Source organism: Rattus norvegicus, chromosome 18, assembly GCF_021556685.1.
Source record: "Rattus norvegicus strain SHRSP/BbbUtx chromosome 18, alternate assembly SHRSP_T2T, whole genome shotgun sequence".
Taxonomy (NCBI): Eukaryota; Metazoa; Chordata; class Mammalia; order Rodentia; family Muridae; genus Rattus; species Rattus norvegicus.
Window position 1 is genome coordinate 31,090,051 of NC_141551.1, and position 17,219 is coordinate 31,107,269.

Below are 17,219 nucleotides of genomic sequence, written 5' to 3' on the forward strand. Positions count from 1 at the left end.
AAGAAAAGAAAAAAAAATCATACCTATTAGTTTGGGTTGAATGACAGCTGCAGAACCCTCACACACAATAGGCATCTACTTCTCACACACTTGTCAGCTTGGCTGCACAGGCCTGGCCTGGTTCACTCGCCTGAGCTTTTCTTCTTCCTCTTGTGCTACCTCCTCCTCTTCATCACCACCATTATATTTTTGTTGAAGAAAATGCAGAGGCCATTCCAGCTCTGCTAGTTACTAGGTGAGACCTTGCACAGGGTCACATCTAAGTGTTTCTATATTTCTTCCTTTGAAAAGAGGAATAAAACTGATACATACCCTAACGGATGTATTAGGAATGGATCATATAGTGAAGGTGGAAAAGTAAAAACGTGGACTTATTCCATGTTGTCCTTCTGTAAAATGTAGTTTCAACAGCATCGTACAGCACCCTGCCCTGGAGGCTCACTAAAATGCAGATTTCAGCCCTACCCTTAAATATTAAGACTGGGCTAGAAGAGAACAGTTTGAATTTCTATCCCTTTGAAAGCTGGAATGGCTTGGCTCTTCACTGTGAAGTAGCACGTGACTGATTACTGGCAGGAAAGAAGTTTCAAGAACCCATTGAATGTGATTGCTGGGTTCGCAGGTGTCAGCCATTGCATGTTTAGGTCTCCTGGAAGGCTAACCTACATACACATGTTAACTTGTCTCTGAGACAGTAATCCAATCCTGGGATATGACTGGCTGCTAGAAAAATGAGCACAGAGCACAGCTCAGTTTATACAGTGATTGCCTAGAATACTCGAGGCTGGGCTTGACCCCTACCACTGCAGGGGTGTGGTAGCAATTCTAGCACTTGGAAGGCAGAGGCAAGAGGATCAGAAGTTCACAGTCGTCCTCAGCTATAGAGTGAGTTCCAAGGAAGGAAAGGTGGACTTTTGAGATCTAAACCATTTGTCAGTCCCTCCCTCCCTTTCTCCTTCCCACTGTCCCGTTCGTCCTTACTTCCATCGACCCATCTGCTGTATGTGCCGGAATGAAGCCCGTATCTTCTGTTTTGACATCTCCTGTTTCTAGAGGGGTCCGCTGTAGACACCAACACCTTGATGTCATGAACCCAAAGCCATGTTCCATATGTGCCCTGAGTTTTCATACCTGAAGGTTGATTAGAGCTCCCGAGAAGTTGTCCCATGGATCTCTCCACTCTAAGCCCCCTCCCCGCATTTTTAGGCACCACAACCTCAGAGTTTTATCACAACTACTTATGCCACTGTGTCCTTTTCTCCTTTCCCATTTTCTTATCCCATTGTGAGGCTTCATTCTTTCCTTGTTGTCGCTTGCTTCCTGTGTGGGGCTTCCCCGCCCAGCCTGTCCTCTAACACATTCTGAAGGTCTCTCTTTGGAACAGCTCCTGTGCACTGTGTGGCAAGTGAGCTCGTTCCATCTCTGTTGGGTTTGACTTCCGACATCCCTGCACACTAATACACACCATTATTGCCTTCCTGCTGAAGATGGGTGAAGAGTTGTGTGCCTTACCCAGGCCAGATTTCCTCACTCAGCAGCTCGCCCTCCTCTCCTGTAAGGATAATAATTCTCGACGACTATGTTGGTATGCTGGGGCTGCTGTGGCAAAGTGCTCCCGATAGGCTGCCTTTTCATAGACGTTCTGGATGGAGGAAGTCTGAGGGAGGTGTTGGCAGGGCCAGGTCTCCCTGGAAGCCTTTGGGTTATCTTTCTTTTCCTCTCCTAACTCTAGCCATTTGCCCACAGCCCTTGGCATTCCATGGTTTAGAAATGCCTCCCTGTGTTAGGGTAGAAGCCTTTCTTTGTGACAGTCTGGTCCTTGTGCTTCCTGGGGAAGGAGGAATAGGGTGATGGCAGCGGAAGATGCTGTGAGGGGAGAAGAAAGGGCCCAAACAACAGCACACAAGGAAGATTACTTCTATATTTTTTATTATTTTATATCTTTATATAAATTATTTTATATTCCCTATAAAAATAAGACCAATGGAAGTGAAAGCCAATATAAATCATAGCAATGCACCCCTCTTCTGCCTCAACAGGACTTGGTAGTGCCTAGGTTCAGCTGTTGAGAAAGTGAGTAAGACAGGTCCTGTTTACCTTTGTGAAGGCAAGGCCGAGTTCACAGCAGCGACTCTCGGTTGAGTTGCTTATCTTGGGCGTCAGTCTTAAGGAGCATAAGTGCTGGAGAGATGGCTCAGCAGCGGGGAGCACTGGCTGCTCTTCCAGAGGACCCACACTCTGCTTCCAGCACCCACGTAGTGGCTCTCAGCCATCTGTGATTCTGGTTTCAGAAGATCCGATGACCTCTTCTGGCCTCTTTATGCACTGTGTGTACACACTGAGTAGACATCCATGCAGGCAAAGCACCTATACACACAGAACAATGAAAACTTTAAACAGAAAGCAGGTTCTCGGGGCTTGAGAGCACTGTGGGGCCCAGCACTTCAGTTGTACCTGCAGGGAAGAAGGAAAGGGAAGAAAAGCCTTCACTGTGGAGACCTAGACATGAGCAGAGCCATCTCCTCCTTGTGGAGTTGTCTGGAAGGAAACTCACAGAGAGGAGGTCCTAAGGCTCTCATCATCTTTGAAGAAAGGAGTTCAGTACTGGCCTTTGCCTCTCTTGGGTCTTAATGCTTAGTTACTTATGTAACTAAGTTACCACTAGATGATTTACAGATAGAGAGGCCAACATTGCCTCCTGCTTGACCTCCCATGACATTACAAAGGGACAAAACAGTGGGAAGTCACACTGCCATTTTATAATCTGACTTTCTGGAGTTGTTAGGGTCTTGTCCATAACGTGGAGATTTGCGCACCCATCTTTAGTATGCCTGTTAAAGCAGGCGTAATTGTGAAAAGCAGGAGAAAGAGGTCTATTCAGTGTGGCCATGTTGTAGGAAGGAAAAAGAAAGAGTTCTAGTGACCCTGCCTCCCCAAGTCCATCTTTGAGGTCCTGAGACAAGGTTTGGGTTTAAATAGAAGGTAAGAGGTATGCATAACTGAGTATCTCCAGTCAAGGCGCAATCTGCCCATAAGTGTCTCAGCTCCAGTCTATCCTGCAAGGTGATTGGATGGGTTGTCAGAACTACGTGGAACAAGTTTGTCCTCTGTCCAGCCCCGGCTTTCAAACACACGCTTTCCTTCTCCTGGCATGAGATTCCTGGGGAGATTTGTTCCAGTAGTCTGGTAGCCAGCGGCAGGGATGCAAGCAACAATTCCTAGGATGGACTCACTCCTGCCATTGTGGCTGGCACAGCGTTCCTGATCGGCGGGGCAGGGCATGTGGTTCATCCTGATGGTAACACACCTCTCCTGGTGCAATCACTCCCTCCAGAAGCAGGTTCACAGAGCACAGCGTATCCCTTCTAAGGCCTCCAAAGAACTGACTCTCTGAAAAGCAGAGCGGGGGAAATAAATACAGATATGTTCACAGAACAGCACAGAGGACCGTAGATGCATTGCTGACTAACTGGTGTGGCAGGGTCTTGAGGTCAGAACGGACCACTCCGCACACCCTGGTCTGCCTTCAGCAGCCAAAACAGCGCAGGCCCTTCCCAGCCGTGTTCTACATTCATTATACCCCCCCTCTTCATGTCAAAAGTGTGAAAGCAGGCAGGCTGGGAAGGGCTTGGTAAGGGGAGAGTCTTATGTCAGCTTCGGGAAAAGTCCACACTTCCGGTGGTTGTCAAGAATGTGAAAAGTTTTGTGAAAAGTGTGGCAAGCAGTTGTTTTTACCACTCGGTGTGGAGGAAACTAGACCATGAGCACACTCACCTGTTAGCCTTAGCGGGGTTAAAAGAGAGTCAAGGTACACAGTACAGCATAAGCCAGGAGGTGTTTAGTCACTTCATAAAGGAATTCTTACTGTTTACTGTGGGGAAGTTGAAGAAAGCGTACAGAAGTGCCCCTTGGCTGAAGCCTGCCCCAGGCGACGTTCTGTGATTTGACTTTGCTCGATAGGTTACAGGCTCAGAGCACACCAGCATCCTTATCATGTTCTGACTGTGAGTAACAGCCTGATGTTATTAGTGTTCTAGAAGGCAGTCAAGGTGCAGCTCCAGCCTTTAGTTCCTAAGAGGTGATGTTCTTAGGCAGTGACAAACATTGGTCCCAAGGAGAACGGGTTTCCTATCCCGGCTGACACCCCCGGGAGTTAGGGAGGAAGTTACTTAGTCTCTGGAGGTGCCTCCTCACTATTAAGGTGGGTCCTGTTAGCACTAGGGTTGTGAGCATTCAGGGACGCAGGGCAAGGTAAGATGGTATCTTACCCAGAGAGCCTCTCTGTGTGTGCTGTTGGTATTACTGCCTGTTCTCTACTTCCCAGACAGCCTTGGAAGCTCAGATCCTCCCCTCCGGCCTGTATGACCTCTGCCTTTTTTCCTCTCTACAGCTACTGGCCTTCCTGCAAGGACTCTTCACTTTCTACCACCATGGTTATGAGCTGGCCAAGGATTTTGGTGACTTTAAGACACAGTTGACCATCAGCATACAAAATGTGAGTGGGGGCAAGGGCAGAAGAAGGAAACAGGAGAGGGTGTGCTTGCTGCAGCTTCCCCTCCTGCACTGGCATGAGGTGTGTGCAGTGGAGTCCTGGCTGGGTTCAGAGGACAGTGGGGATCTGATGTTTCTAGAATAGGAGATGGCCCAGATGAACCATTTCTGTTCCCGGAAGTGTTGCTGCTGGTTATGTGTGTTTTTCATAGCACTGTCAGGATTTCCTTTGGCAGTGGAAATCCCAGCTCAGCCCAGCCCTGCCTAGCTGCTTTCTGTGCAGGCAGCTGCCTGGCCACCCTAGGCCTTACGTGAGTGTGCAGGAGTTGGCCTTGAGCTCAGATAATGCGCTTTTGTCTAACTCTCAGCAAGACTGACAGGGTGCCCTAGTCAGTGTCCCCCAAATGCAGTTGCCTCTCTGGCTTGAGCCTGGGACCCTTGGGTGCAGAGTTATTTGGGCCATAAGTCATGGGGCTAGCTCTCTTCTCAAAATTTGTGATTGACCACAGGAATTAGATTGAGGTATTTCTTCATGGCTTCTACTGCATGGCCTTTAGCAGTCTGGAGCTTATGTGGTTCTTTGTTGACTTTGGAGAACAGGAGGTTGAAGTATGGCAGAAATGGTTTCGTGAAGCATAATCCTACCCCTTTTATTGTGGGGATGAAACACGGATCCCCACCCATGCTAGGTAAGCTGTACTCCAGTCCTAGCGTCTGCCAAGGGCAGACTTTGAAACAGATTCACTGAGTAAGGAACTCAGAGCCTCAGAGGCTGAGCATGGAGGGTGATGGGCCAGTAGGCCATGATGCAGCTGTATCTGGAGGCTTTAGGCTGTGCCTCTGGGGTTTTGAGTGGGCCTGGGTAGAAGCCATGGCTTTCAGACTGCTCTTACTGAGGGAAAGACCTAGAAAGTCAACAGCACCCCTTTTATAAGGGTGCCATCTGTGAACCATCAACAGGCTACATTTCCTGCATCTGGAACGGTGAGGACCATAACCTTAAAGATGTGTAATAGGTAGGCCATCTGAGTCCTGCTGTTCTGGGATGCTTATTTAAATGCCCTCTCCTGGTCCTCGAGTCACCACTTGGCCTTCCAGAGATGGGCTGGGTGTTTGCATGGGTTCTAGATTTCCTCAGTGATCTTGGTGGTTGCTAGAGTTTGGGTCATTGAGGTATGGAACTGTAAAGCACGGTTTACTTTTGCAAGTGAATACCTGTCCATTTCACGGACCATTGAGTGCCCCTTAATTGCTCTTGGTTCCAAGGCTGGTCTTCTGAATTATTAAGAGATTTCAGTTTTTCTTCATTTGATCATTTGAGTAAAATTCCTTTCATCGCAGACAAGAAACCGCTTTGAAGGAACCAGGTCTGAAGTGGAATCTCTGATGAAGAAGATGAAGGAAAACCCCCTTGAACACAAGACCATCAGCCCGTACACCATGGAAGGGTACCTGTATGTGCAGGAGAAACGTAAGTGTGGCTGACTGGCAGGGTGGGCTGCACTCGCAGCCCTGGGCAGGCGTTGCTTCTGGAGGTGCCTGCAGATCGTGTCCACAGTCTTGTCCACCTCCAAGTGATGTGCTCTGTTTGCTTTGTGCTAGGGTTTCTTCCTACTATCACTCTCCTTTTAAGCCTCTATGCCTCAGTGTACTTGTGCACACCACCCTGACCGGATGCTCATTGGAGAGCTCTGTCTTACATATCACACCTTCTTGAGTGCCTTAGTATTTCAATGGCGAATAATCATGGTCTGGGATCTTTTCTTTTCTTCTTAACTCCTCTCATTCCAATACTTGGGTTTTATGCAAAGTCAAAACATAAATGAAAGGTAGGAAGAAGGCCCACCTTCTTGTAATGCAGCCAAGAGAAGAAGTGCGGGGCTGCTGCTACTTGGATGCAGACTTAGTTAGGATTCACAGTTTGTACCTTAGGCCTTGAGAATGCTTAGCGGGATGCTACCCAGGGTCCTTAGGTGACATTCACTTTGTAGTTTTTTGGAGCAGGTTTTCTTGGTGGCCTGAGGTTCCCTGAGGAGGCTGGGCAGACTGGCTAACAAACCCCAGGGAGCTGCCTGCCTCCACCTTTCCAACTGTGCCCACTAAACCTGGCTTTTTTAAAAAATGAATTTTTAACTAATTACTTTTTCTGTGGGTTTCCCGGATCTGACTCAGGTATCCATGCTTGCAAGACAAGCACTTTATTCACTCTTCTGTCTCTTCAGCCCCTATGTTGCTTTTCCAGGTTATTAAATGATATCCAATATTTATATTTGGCAGTCACATGGAACCATTATTAACTATTAAGTGATTGCTTACTCTGTTTACATGGTGTTGTTAATTTTGATTATTTCTATTGCATGAACTCTGAACATCTAAAACCAGTATCGACTGAAGTCCTTGTAGGCTGATGATACCTTCTTCCTCTAACAGCACTTTGTTCTTGAAAATAAAGGAATCGGCCAGGCACTGGCTATAGTCAGAGACTTTGGTGGGCCTTGGTGCTGTGATGTCGCCTTCTTTCCTGAGGGAGAATTCTGAGACAGATTGCATTTAGCCATTTAGTCACTTCCAGTCTGCATCTCCAGTGTCTCTGAGGTTTCCATGTCTGCTCTTCAGATCTTTTTGAGTTCTGCTGAAGTAAAAATTAGGGGTTTGGAAATAGGTCAGAACCCCTGAGGTTAGCTTCTGGGCAGCTATGTGGGAGGCATGACGTCATTGCCCAGACGGAAATGGTGATTGGCACTTGGAAGAGCATTTCTGTGCCCTTTTCCTCAGTCACCTCAGTCAGGGAAGCAAATGGAAACCTTAAATGGAGTCTTACAGTGAGAGCGAGAATTCATTTTCCCAGGGAACCCATACTTCCCCTGTGTTTGAAGACCCACTGGGTGTAGTGAGACTGGGAGGTTAGGATTCTGTATCTCTGTGTGGGAAAGCATTGTTCTGGTTCCACTTTCAGCCTTGGGCTCAGATTTCTCTGTTTCAGTGTAGCTGTGTAGCACTGTCCCTGAGACTGTCATGGCAGACCAGAGCGTTAAGGCTGAGCATGGGCCCACTGTGTGTTACAGCAGTTAGTGATGTACGGCACACAGTGGATGTGCAGATGGTTAATGGGCAATGGTTCCCTTGCAGGTCACTTTGGAACTTCCTGGGTGAAGCACTACTGTACATACCAACGGGATTCCAAGCAAATCACCATGGTTCCGTTTGACCAAAAGTCAGGAGGAAAGGGGGTGAGTGCACTGTGAAAATGTCTGTCTCGGTTTGTTCAATGAACAGGTAACAACCATGGTACGGGGCTGAGTCCAGCCTTTCACCATAAAACTCTTGCATTTTCTGCAGCAATTCCAGGAGGCCTACTGTCCTGAAACTGGTTAGAATGAGCATTGTTATCTTACACCACTGTAATTAAGAGTCTTTTATTTTACATGTACATATTACTAAATGCTTCGCACATCAGTGAGTTACTAGAAAGCTGTGGGTGACTGACAACATTCTGAGGGCTGATTTCTGCTCTTCTGCTGGATCCCTGGAGTTGCCCGTGGACAGTTTAGATAAATCAGTTATTTCTGTATAACAAATTGCCCCTAAACTTTGCAACTTTTGAAATCACAGCAGCTCTCTTAATAATTGTGCATTGCCTTTGTGGATCAGGGATGTGGGGAACATTGATGGGTAGGAGGCTGAGGGTCAGTTCAGTCTAATAGTAGTGAGGATGGAAACTGTGGATTGGAGACAGGTTAAGGCTGGCCAGACATAGCGCTCTTCCTCCTCTAACCCCCTCTCCTTCCTCCACCTGCCCCTCTTCTTTCTGTGGTCTTGGGCATTGGGATAAGATACACTGTGGCTGTGTTGTAGAAGAGACTGCCAGGTTAGGGCAGGCTCCCCGGCGCTGCTGTTGGTGGCTCCCACGATTCTCCCAACTCCTGCATTCTCCAGGGTTCTCCCCTTTATAGAGCTACTGCCTCTTGGCCTCCTCAGGCAGCTGTCTCTGCTCGGTTCTCAGTGTAAAGATGGTCTTGTCTCCCGTAGGTTGTCTTCTACCGCGTCTCTCCTTAGTACTCTGTATTTTATCATGGCCTAGGAGGACTTTTCTTTTAAGCTGATTGCTTGGAAACTTTTTGTTCACCTTGTATTTATGGTCTTACCTTAGTTCAGAATTGGAAAGTGTCTTCAGTTACTAACTTTGAATTTTGCCTCTCCCTAATTTTTTCTATTGTTTCCTAGTGAATATACTTAACTGTTTTAATAAGAATATTTATATTTTCCTCTTCTGCTCATCCCTTTTTGTAAGACAGAGTCTCACTCCGTAGCCTAGGCTGGCTTGGAACTCATGTGTAGTCAGGCTGATCTCCAGCCCTAGTGCTTCTCCCGCTATTCTCAGCCTGTGTGCTCTGTGTGAGCTTGAATATCTGGAATATTTGAATATTACATTTTGAATAATTTCTCTGGTTCTGTCTTTGGTTTAAATAGTTTTTTTTTTTTTTTGTTTCAGCTGTGTCTAATATTTTGGTAAGTCAGTACTTTGCTAGCCCTCCATGCTTGGCCTTCTATGGACATTTTTGGGTACCGTGTTGAGTTTGTGTTTGGAGGGCATTCAAGTGCAGAAGTGGAGAGAGCACAGGCTTGGAGAGCAGACATGCCCAGGGTAGTGCTGCACAGCGCTGTGCTGTGCCCTTTGCTCTGTTCGACTCCCAGCTTTTCTTCCTGGATTTCTTTTACCTCAGTGACAATAAAGAGTTTTATCAGCATCTCTGTTCATTACTTGTATCCAGGCAATAAGAAAGCCCCTTTAGTTTTCTGTTGTTGTTGTTGTTGTTGTTATTATTATTATTATTATTATTATTATTATTATTATTTTGGCAGAGATGGCATTGACTTAAAAATCATCTCATGAAAGCACACATGTTAACTGAGATAGATATGCTTTGTATTATTCTCTTCTAAGTCACTGGGTGTCCTCTGGTTTTCACAGAAGCAAACCCACTTTGTTTGGAATGGGTCACAGTCCTTTCCTACCTGTCACTCCTTCCAGAAACCAGCTGACTGGATCATTCTCCTCTATGGTTGGTTTCAGGACTTGCACCTTGCATGATTCCAAGTGGTTTATGAACTCAATCGCATCTCGCAGTTCCTTTCTTATTCCCGTTGTCAGTGAAGGGTGGGGATATGTACAGTGGTCAGTGTTTGGGCATCTAAGGACTTCTGTGAGATCTCATAGAGTACCTCAGTTGTTGTTTCTGAGAAGCTCGCCTTAGGACCTTGCTTCTGTAACAAGTCATCTTCCTAATCATAACTGGTTCTATTTATGCTCCATTTCCTAGTGGTCTGAACTCTGCATTGTCCTGTGTTGCGCTGCTCATTGAGCTTTCCCCCTTTTCACAAAGGGAGAAGCTGGGGAACAGAGATATCAGTTTGCTTCTAAATTTATATTCACGAGTTCCAGAGTGAGTACACTAACCTCTTATTCTGGACTTAGAATCTCCTGCTTCTGAAGCAGAATATTTCTGATGCCACTGTGACCTAAGCTTTCCCTCGGAGGAGCCAGGAGCACAGCTGTCAAGGGTCTGGGGTGAGGTGCTTGCAGTTAAGCACATCGCCTTCCATTTAGATCGTTTTCCTTTAAACGTGCCTGTGCCCCTTCCTACCCCCAGCCTCAGGCTTGGTTTTTCTGAGCAGATTTGCTCCATCCTCTTGAGGCCAGACCTCATGTGTGGTGAAGAATGTCTCTGAATCCCACCCTCCAAGAGAGGCGACCCCTGAAGCTGCAGTAGTCAGAGCTGGCTTGGTTCCTGTCCCTGACTACCCTTTATCACTCTCCTGGTCCTTCCAGGACGAAGGCTCTATTCAGGCATCAGTGGCTGCTGCCCTCTCTCAGCCTTCTCCCCTTTTGCCTCTTACAATGGGCTTCTGGTCACACCTACTTCTCTCTGTCCCTCCTTTGTGCTAATGTCTGATGGTACTATAAGAGCTCCATTACACACTTTTTTCATGGCCCTTAATCTAAGCTTTCATAATAGAAGCCAGCCCATAGCTATTGAATTTGAACTGTACTTGAACACCATCAATGTCTTCTTTTTTTTTTTACATTTGGGTGAGTACGCTCATCAAAGGTCAGAGTTGGAATCATGTAGTTGAAAGAGGTTAATTGACTTTATTTTCAATTCACAACTGGGCATCATTGTTTCATAGAACTAAACAAGTGTTGTGGTAAGGCAAGCAGTAGACATTAGTTTTAAGACAGAGGAAGGCTGAAGAGTTCAGAAACAGTACAGAATAATTGGTGATATCAGCGGTTTCTCTGGTCTGGGAGTGTAGCTCAGTGAAGAGCTCTTACTAGCATGTAGGAGGGTACAAGTTTGATCCCCAAAACTGTAAACAATGATAGCATGAAACTTACTATTTTATGAAGAGGGTACAGGAGAATGAACTGTGGAAAGCATCCAGTTGGTTAACATCAGGCTACTTTAGGTTACTCCATGTGTGTGTGTGTACACGTGCATGGGTGCATCTGTGGGGTAATCGGGGCAGAGAGAGCGTCGGTTTTCCTTGCTAATTGAAGTAAGCCTGTTTGAGCAGTTGCACTGTTCTCTCTCATTTCTTCTTCTGGTTTCTTGGGAGATAACAGCTTAGTTTCATGATGGAGAGTATTTGTTTGGGTGACTCCAGGTTGAATTTTAGTCCATTTTTCCCCCCAGGTCCAATGTAGGACCTTAGAGTAAACCAGTGTCCCCTGTGAGATGCTGGGCATCTAATCTAAGGTCTCCTGTATACCAGGCCAACACTTTATGCAGAGCTGGATTTTCAGCCTTTTCCCTCTGAGGTAGGTTTTGCTAAGTTGTCCAGACTAACCTTGAACTCATGTAGCCCCGACTGGCCTTGACTGGTGATACTCCTGCCTTGGTTTCCCAAGTCGCTGGGGTCACCTGGCAACCTCGTGCAGTTTTTATTTAATATGCGTCTGCATCTTACAGAGTAGGTAAAGAGCGACTCTCAATCCGGGAAGGAGTCTTTGCTCTCCAGTGAGTAGTTATAGATATAAGGCATGCTAATAAAAATGCTTTCTTCCTAGGGCTGTGTTTGTCAACTGTGCTGATTTTTGTGGGTGGTTACATCCACCATCTGAAGTCCCTCTTTATCTTATGTTGGCAAGGCAGGTGAATTTGTTAATTTTCCCCTTTTAGAAAAAAAGTGGGAGGAACAGAAACAAATGGATTTGTAGCGACAGGATGCCGTTACAGAGAGCTGCTGTTGTGTTCTTAGGCTCGTAGTGAGTTCTCTGAGATTGTCACAGTCCACTCACATAGTAACACACTACCTAGTAGTAAAAAACCCAACTCTCGGTGTGCACAGCATGGACAGGCCACAGAATACTCCTGCTTGACGAGAGACCCAGATACAAACATGTCCGTATTCGTATAAGGTTCGAAAGCATGCAAACAAACCCACAACACCTCCACTGTTTCTTAGAGGTGATCTAGAAGGCGGGTGGATCACCAAAGAGTGTGTTTGACAGACAGGGGTGGGGAGTGTTGAAAAAGTTTATCTCAGAGTCATTGGTAGTTTGATGGCTATTTACAGATGACAAATTGTACACATTAAACACATGCAGTTTGTCACATCTTATTCATCAGTAAAGCTGTTATATGTTGAACAGCTCATCTATCCAGGCTGCAGGTGGGCTCAGAAGATACAAGAGTAAGAAGCAAAGCCCACAAGCCTTTGTCCTTAGGATGCTTGCTTTGTTGTGAATGTCCCTTCAGACTCGATGGGAGGATATTGTTTTATTCCTCATCTTCCTTAGCAGACAGTTTTTGCTATGGCTGGTACCAAGGGCATGGAGAGGTCCTTGGTGCCACATGAGCACTTCCTAGAGGTCTCTCTCTTGTTTCTTGAAGAAGTGATGACTAACCAAAGATCATATATAGTCAGTTAGGAGGGGACTGTGGTCTTCATCTCTTGCCACCTCTGCAAATCAAACCTGATTGAAATAGCAGTATGGGATGTGCACTTTGTAGCAGCGACCTGTGCTGACTACATACCAGGGTGTCAGATCTTAGCTGTAGAAGACGCTTGCTTGAGAAGCTCAGTGGTCAGCATTCCCTCTCAGTAGGCTGTGAGCACACAGATTTGAGAAGTGGAGGTGAAATCCTGTCGATGTGCCATGCTCATCCGTGAGGGGAGCAGACCTGCCTTCTGGTCTCACCTTGACAGTCTGTGTGTTCTCACTAGGGAGAAGACGAGTCTGTCACCCTCAAATCCTGCACACGGCGAAAGACAGACTCCATCGAGAAGAGATTCTGCTTTGATGTGGAAGCGGTAGACAGGTAAGAGGCCGAGGCCTTCTTTTCAGGAACAGATTATTACTCTATTTGGATTTCTTTCCTTTACAGTGTTTGTCCCCCTGCCCCCTCCCACTCTTCTGTGTCCGGTTGGAGCTGGATGCTAGGTCACTGCGGAAGGTCAGCTCAGCTCGCTTTGTTTAGTTCAAGTCTGAATCACTAGGTTTGTCTGGTTTTACTTTAATGCTAGTCTTCCACGCTCAGGAATGTGTGCTATGTCTCCAGGAGATGGGATGGATATTTAAAGAAAGTAGACTGTTCAACGCGATTATATCAGGTATTTGCTTGTTTTTTTCCTTAGAAAATTAATATAGCAAATAAGAATTGGGAATGGACGCTTTACTCAAATATATTTTTAAGGCTTATAATTAATTTTTGTACACACTCAGAAAAGACACCAAGTCACTTGCTTAATCAACCAATAGACAGACAGACAGTGAGATTGTGTGTCATCTTCCACCATCTATGATTCTCTCACTCAAATGCGCACACAGTACTAGGCTTGTTTCACAGGATTCCAGTTCTTCGAGTTCTTCAGGGGCAGTGGGTTCTTTCGTGGAGTCCATATGTGGTGCTTATCTGTTTTGCCTGTTTCAAGTCATCAGGGTTGGCACCAGGGCCCTTAAACCTCACTGTAAGACCTAGGCAATGCCAGGAAGTCTCTTTCTTAATAAAAACAAAACAACAACAAACCAAAACAACCAACAAACAGACAAGCCCCCTGCTGCCCTCTGGAGCTTCTGCGTTTCCGGTGTCTTCTGGAGGCTGCCGGGAGTTCTTCTGGGGACAGTTAAAGTTCTCTCCATAACACATCCATGAACCCTCTTTCATCATGCTCATCAAAACCCTCTGCAAGCCAGGCATGGGGGGTGCCCACCTATAATGCCACCTCCTTGGAAGGTGAGGCAGGAGGAACTTGAGACAGACTGGGTTGTTAGTAAGACCGTGTCTCCAAAATAGGAAGGGGAGAGGCTTTTCAGGCTAAAATTCTGAGCCTAGGGTAAGTGTTTTGCGCTCAGCATGCTGAATAGACGGGGCAGTCCATCTCTTCCCAGAACCCGTCACATTCCTCAGTGGCTTGATGCGGATGGTGTCGGAAGGATCCAGAATGAGACTGATGAGTCTCCACAGAGGAGCAGGGGGATTGGTGGGAGTATGAAGCCTCTGCTGTCAGGGTTCCTGGTGGATCTCATGGATTAGGCCACAGTTCAGCATTGCTTTTCGCCCCTTTTGCTTGACTCTTCTATGTTATAGACTGCTCATAGACATAGAGTGTGAGGTGGGGCAGTAAAGAATCTGTCAACATGACCCCCCTCCCCATTATTAAGGAAGACTTTTACTGTAGATATATAGCGAGAATGGCTAGAGGCCTCTAGAAGAGTCCAGAGCAGAGACAAAAAGTAGACTGAGCATAGCCAGCAGATTGGCCAGGGTTAGGGAAGTGGGAGGAAATAGTGTGGATAATAAGATAGTAAGACATAAATAGAGCACTGGGGGTCAGTGGGGAGAGACAGACAGACAGAGACGGAGACACACGGAGAATAGTGGGTTCTAAGGAGGGTGAGTAGCAAGAAGAGTGGGAAGGAGACTGGGGTGGGAGCTTTAAAATGTATAACAGGTACTTGTGATACTAAGGGAGGCCTCTCCCTGCCTGTGTTTGATACACAACCATTGGTTTTGTCCTTTCTGCTAGAGGTAAGGGGAAATGAAGCCTCTTGGCACATAGGAACTGGTTTTACAAGTTCCCGAGGAATGCTGGCTTTTATCTAACCACCAGAAATCCTATAGTTCAGGTTGAGCTTCTTTCTGGATATTTGGGCAGCCTGAGACCTGACATTGGATAAGTGGTAGAAGGTATTTCTTTGTGCTAAGTGGCAACTCCCTGGCACACTTTGCCGTGAGCCCTTTCTCTGGAGGATTCCCACCCTGTCCTTTCACCAGCACCCATCAGCAGGGAGGGCCTGGTGCTAGATTCTGGTTTTCTAGACTATGCCTTCCCCAGAGTCCTCTGGTGCTTGCTGCGCCATGGAGGAGGCAGGGGTCGAAAGCCAAATCAGGACCTAGGAAATGCCTGCAAAGGAGGAACCAACGGAAGGACTGACATGTTTCCAGTGTGATATGGGTAGATTAGATACACTACTATATAATAAATCATGTAGTAGCTGTTAATGTGGTAATTTATCAAGATGCAATGTGCGATTTATATTATTTAGACTACGAAAATATGGTGTGAAATATCCTGACTCTGTAATATATGGTGTTAATGGTTGGTTAGTTGTAACTGTCAGCTTGGCACATTCTAGAATCATCTGGAAGAAAGCATCGTTGAGGGGTTGTCTAGATTAGGTTGGCTTATGAACATGTCTGTGGGGGGCTGTCTTGATGATGTTAGTCGATGTGGGAAGGCACAGCCTAAGAGTGGATTTGGATCCTTGACTGTATGGAAAAGATGGGGCGAGCCGAGCATAAGTAGGTGCTCAGTGCTCTGGATTCGGCACTCTGGACGCAGTGTAATGAGTTGCCATAGCAACTGGAGCCATGACTTCCCCACAACTATGAGATGTAACCTGGAGCTATAAGCTGAAACAAATCCTGTCTCCCCTAAGTTGGTTTTGTTCAGGGCATTTTGTCACAGTAACAGGAAAAGAAATGAAGATAGGCCCCTGATTCACCAGAGCTGGCCTCCTAGTTAACAGGGAGGGAGCTACAGAGACAGAAGCAGGCACACCTGTAGAGAAATGCCCCACGAAGAGAGAACAGGGTGAGAATGGTATTCAAGGGAAGAAACACCAGGTTGCTAGCAACCCACCAGAGGGGGAGGGAGGCATGAAGTAGATTCAGTGGACTTCAGGAAGAATCCACGCCCCCCCGCCCCCCACTGCCTTCCTGCTGTCTGGTACTTCATATCACTGCTAGGGAGCTAGCATAGTATTGAGCAGGGAGGACCTGTCAGTGAGGCAGAAGGCCATCCCACCAAGGCCTTTTAAATGGCGGCCAGTACGCACCCCTGAACCCCACCTCCTGAAGCAGACCATTTGCATCAGCTGCCTTATCTTTTTTTGCTGCTTCCTTCCATCCAAGCCCCCTCCTTCCCATCCCCCCTCTTTCTTCATCACTAGCTTCAGTTCAGTAGCTTAAAAATCCCAGAATTACTTTTTTGGCAGTCTTTGTACAGACCTAGCTCTTGAAAGTTTTTATTTTATACTGGTTAATTGGCTGCATTTAACTTTTTTTTCTTGTGGGTCAACTCTTTTTTGTGTGTATGTGTGTGTGCAAGAATTCAGTGAGTAAACTTGTTGGGTTCAAAAGAGGCATCGTGGAAAAGCAGCCTTTCCTGGTAGTCATATGTGGCTCATTAATACTAACCAGCGTCTGTGTTCAGTCACTTGAATAATTAACTCCATCATGCACCATCGTATGTAAATTAGTGAGCAAATGTAGGGAAAATATTTACTTAAGCTGAAGAATCATGGGGGTAGTCACTTGCCAGCATCCCTTGGATTGGTTTGTTTTAAAGAAATTTCTCACAGATGTAAGTGACACATAGATTATTTTCTCCCTAATGTTTTCCATGAGCGGCCACCAAACCATATGGTAAGTAATAGAAATAGAAACTAAAGGGTTCTTTTGATTCACTGAACCAGAGTGGTGGGGTGGGGGGGTAATGTTTACACTCAGGGAAAGGAAACAGTTAGTATGTTTTAGCTTTTTTTGAAGACTAGCTGACTCCAACAGAAACTCTGTCTGTTAAACACTTCTTTCCAGCACTGCCAAACGCAGAGGTGCAGCAAAGACAGATCACTTGGTGGTGGTGGTGGTCGTAGTGGTGGTGAACGACACAGGGGGTTGGGAACTGGGGACCACAAGGACACCTATACCCTTAAATTCACTGTTTCCTCTCTCTCATCAGACTACAGGGTGCACCCAGGCCCCGATTAGGCTTTTCTGACAGGTGTCAGTCACTTTAGGAATCTATGGGTTTTTCTTCTGTAAAACCCTCACCTGATTCTTTGGGTCATTCTGAAGTTCTCCTGCAGATGCTGCATCAGCAGTTGTGAGCTAGTTTTCCTGAACCTTTCTCAGCTCTCTCTCACACACATTCTGCCAATTCTGCGCCCTCCTTCCCCACAGTAGTAGCCACTTCCCTGTAGTAGCCAGGTAACACATTTTCTTTGTATTGGTTGGCTAGCTGTTCAGTTTGAAATGTTTTGGGTACTTCTGTTTAATTCTGTTTATCTCAGATGATTTGCTTTTAGAGGCAGAAAGACCATAATTTCTTGCAGCCTTTAGCATAGCACTATTGTATATGATTGCCCAATATTAATTTTTTATGGTGAGTACAGTTTTGAAATTGCATTATTTATTTTTTCCTCTGGGAGTTTAGTAATG

General features: G+C 46.2%; 1 protein-coding gene across 1 annotated transcript in view; it reads left to right on the forward strand.

Moving 5' to 3' along the window:
* Nucleotides 1-17,219, forward strand: part of Arhgap26 (Rho GTPase activating protein 26) — a gene marked incomplete at its 5' end in the record, with an annotated part of 285,967 nt that overhangs the window by 16,950 nt on the left and 251,798 nt on the right. The window contains 4 exon segments of the mRNA NM_001395140.1: nucleotides 4,391-4,495; nucleotides 5,833-5,962; nucleotides 7,621-7,721; nucleotides 12,721-12,815. Of these exon segments, the coding sequence (NP_001382069.1) occupies nucleotides 4,391-4,495; nucleotides 5,833-5,962; nucleotides 7,621-7,721; nucleotides 12,721-12,815 (431 nt within the window).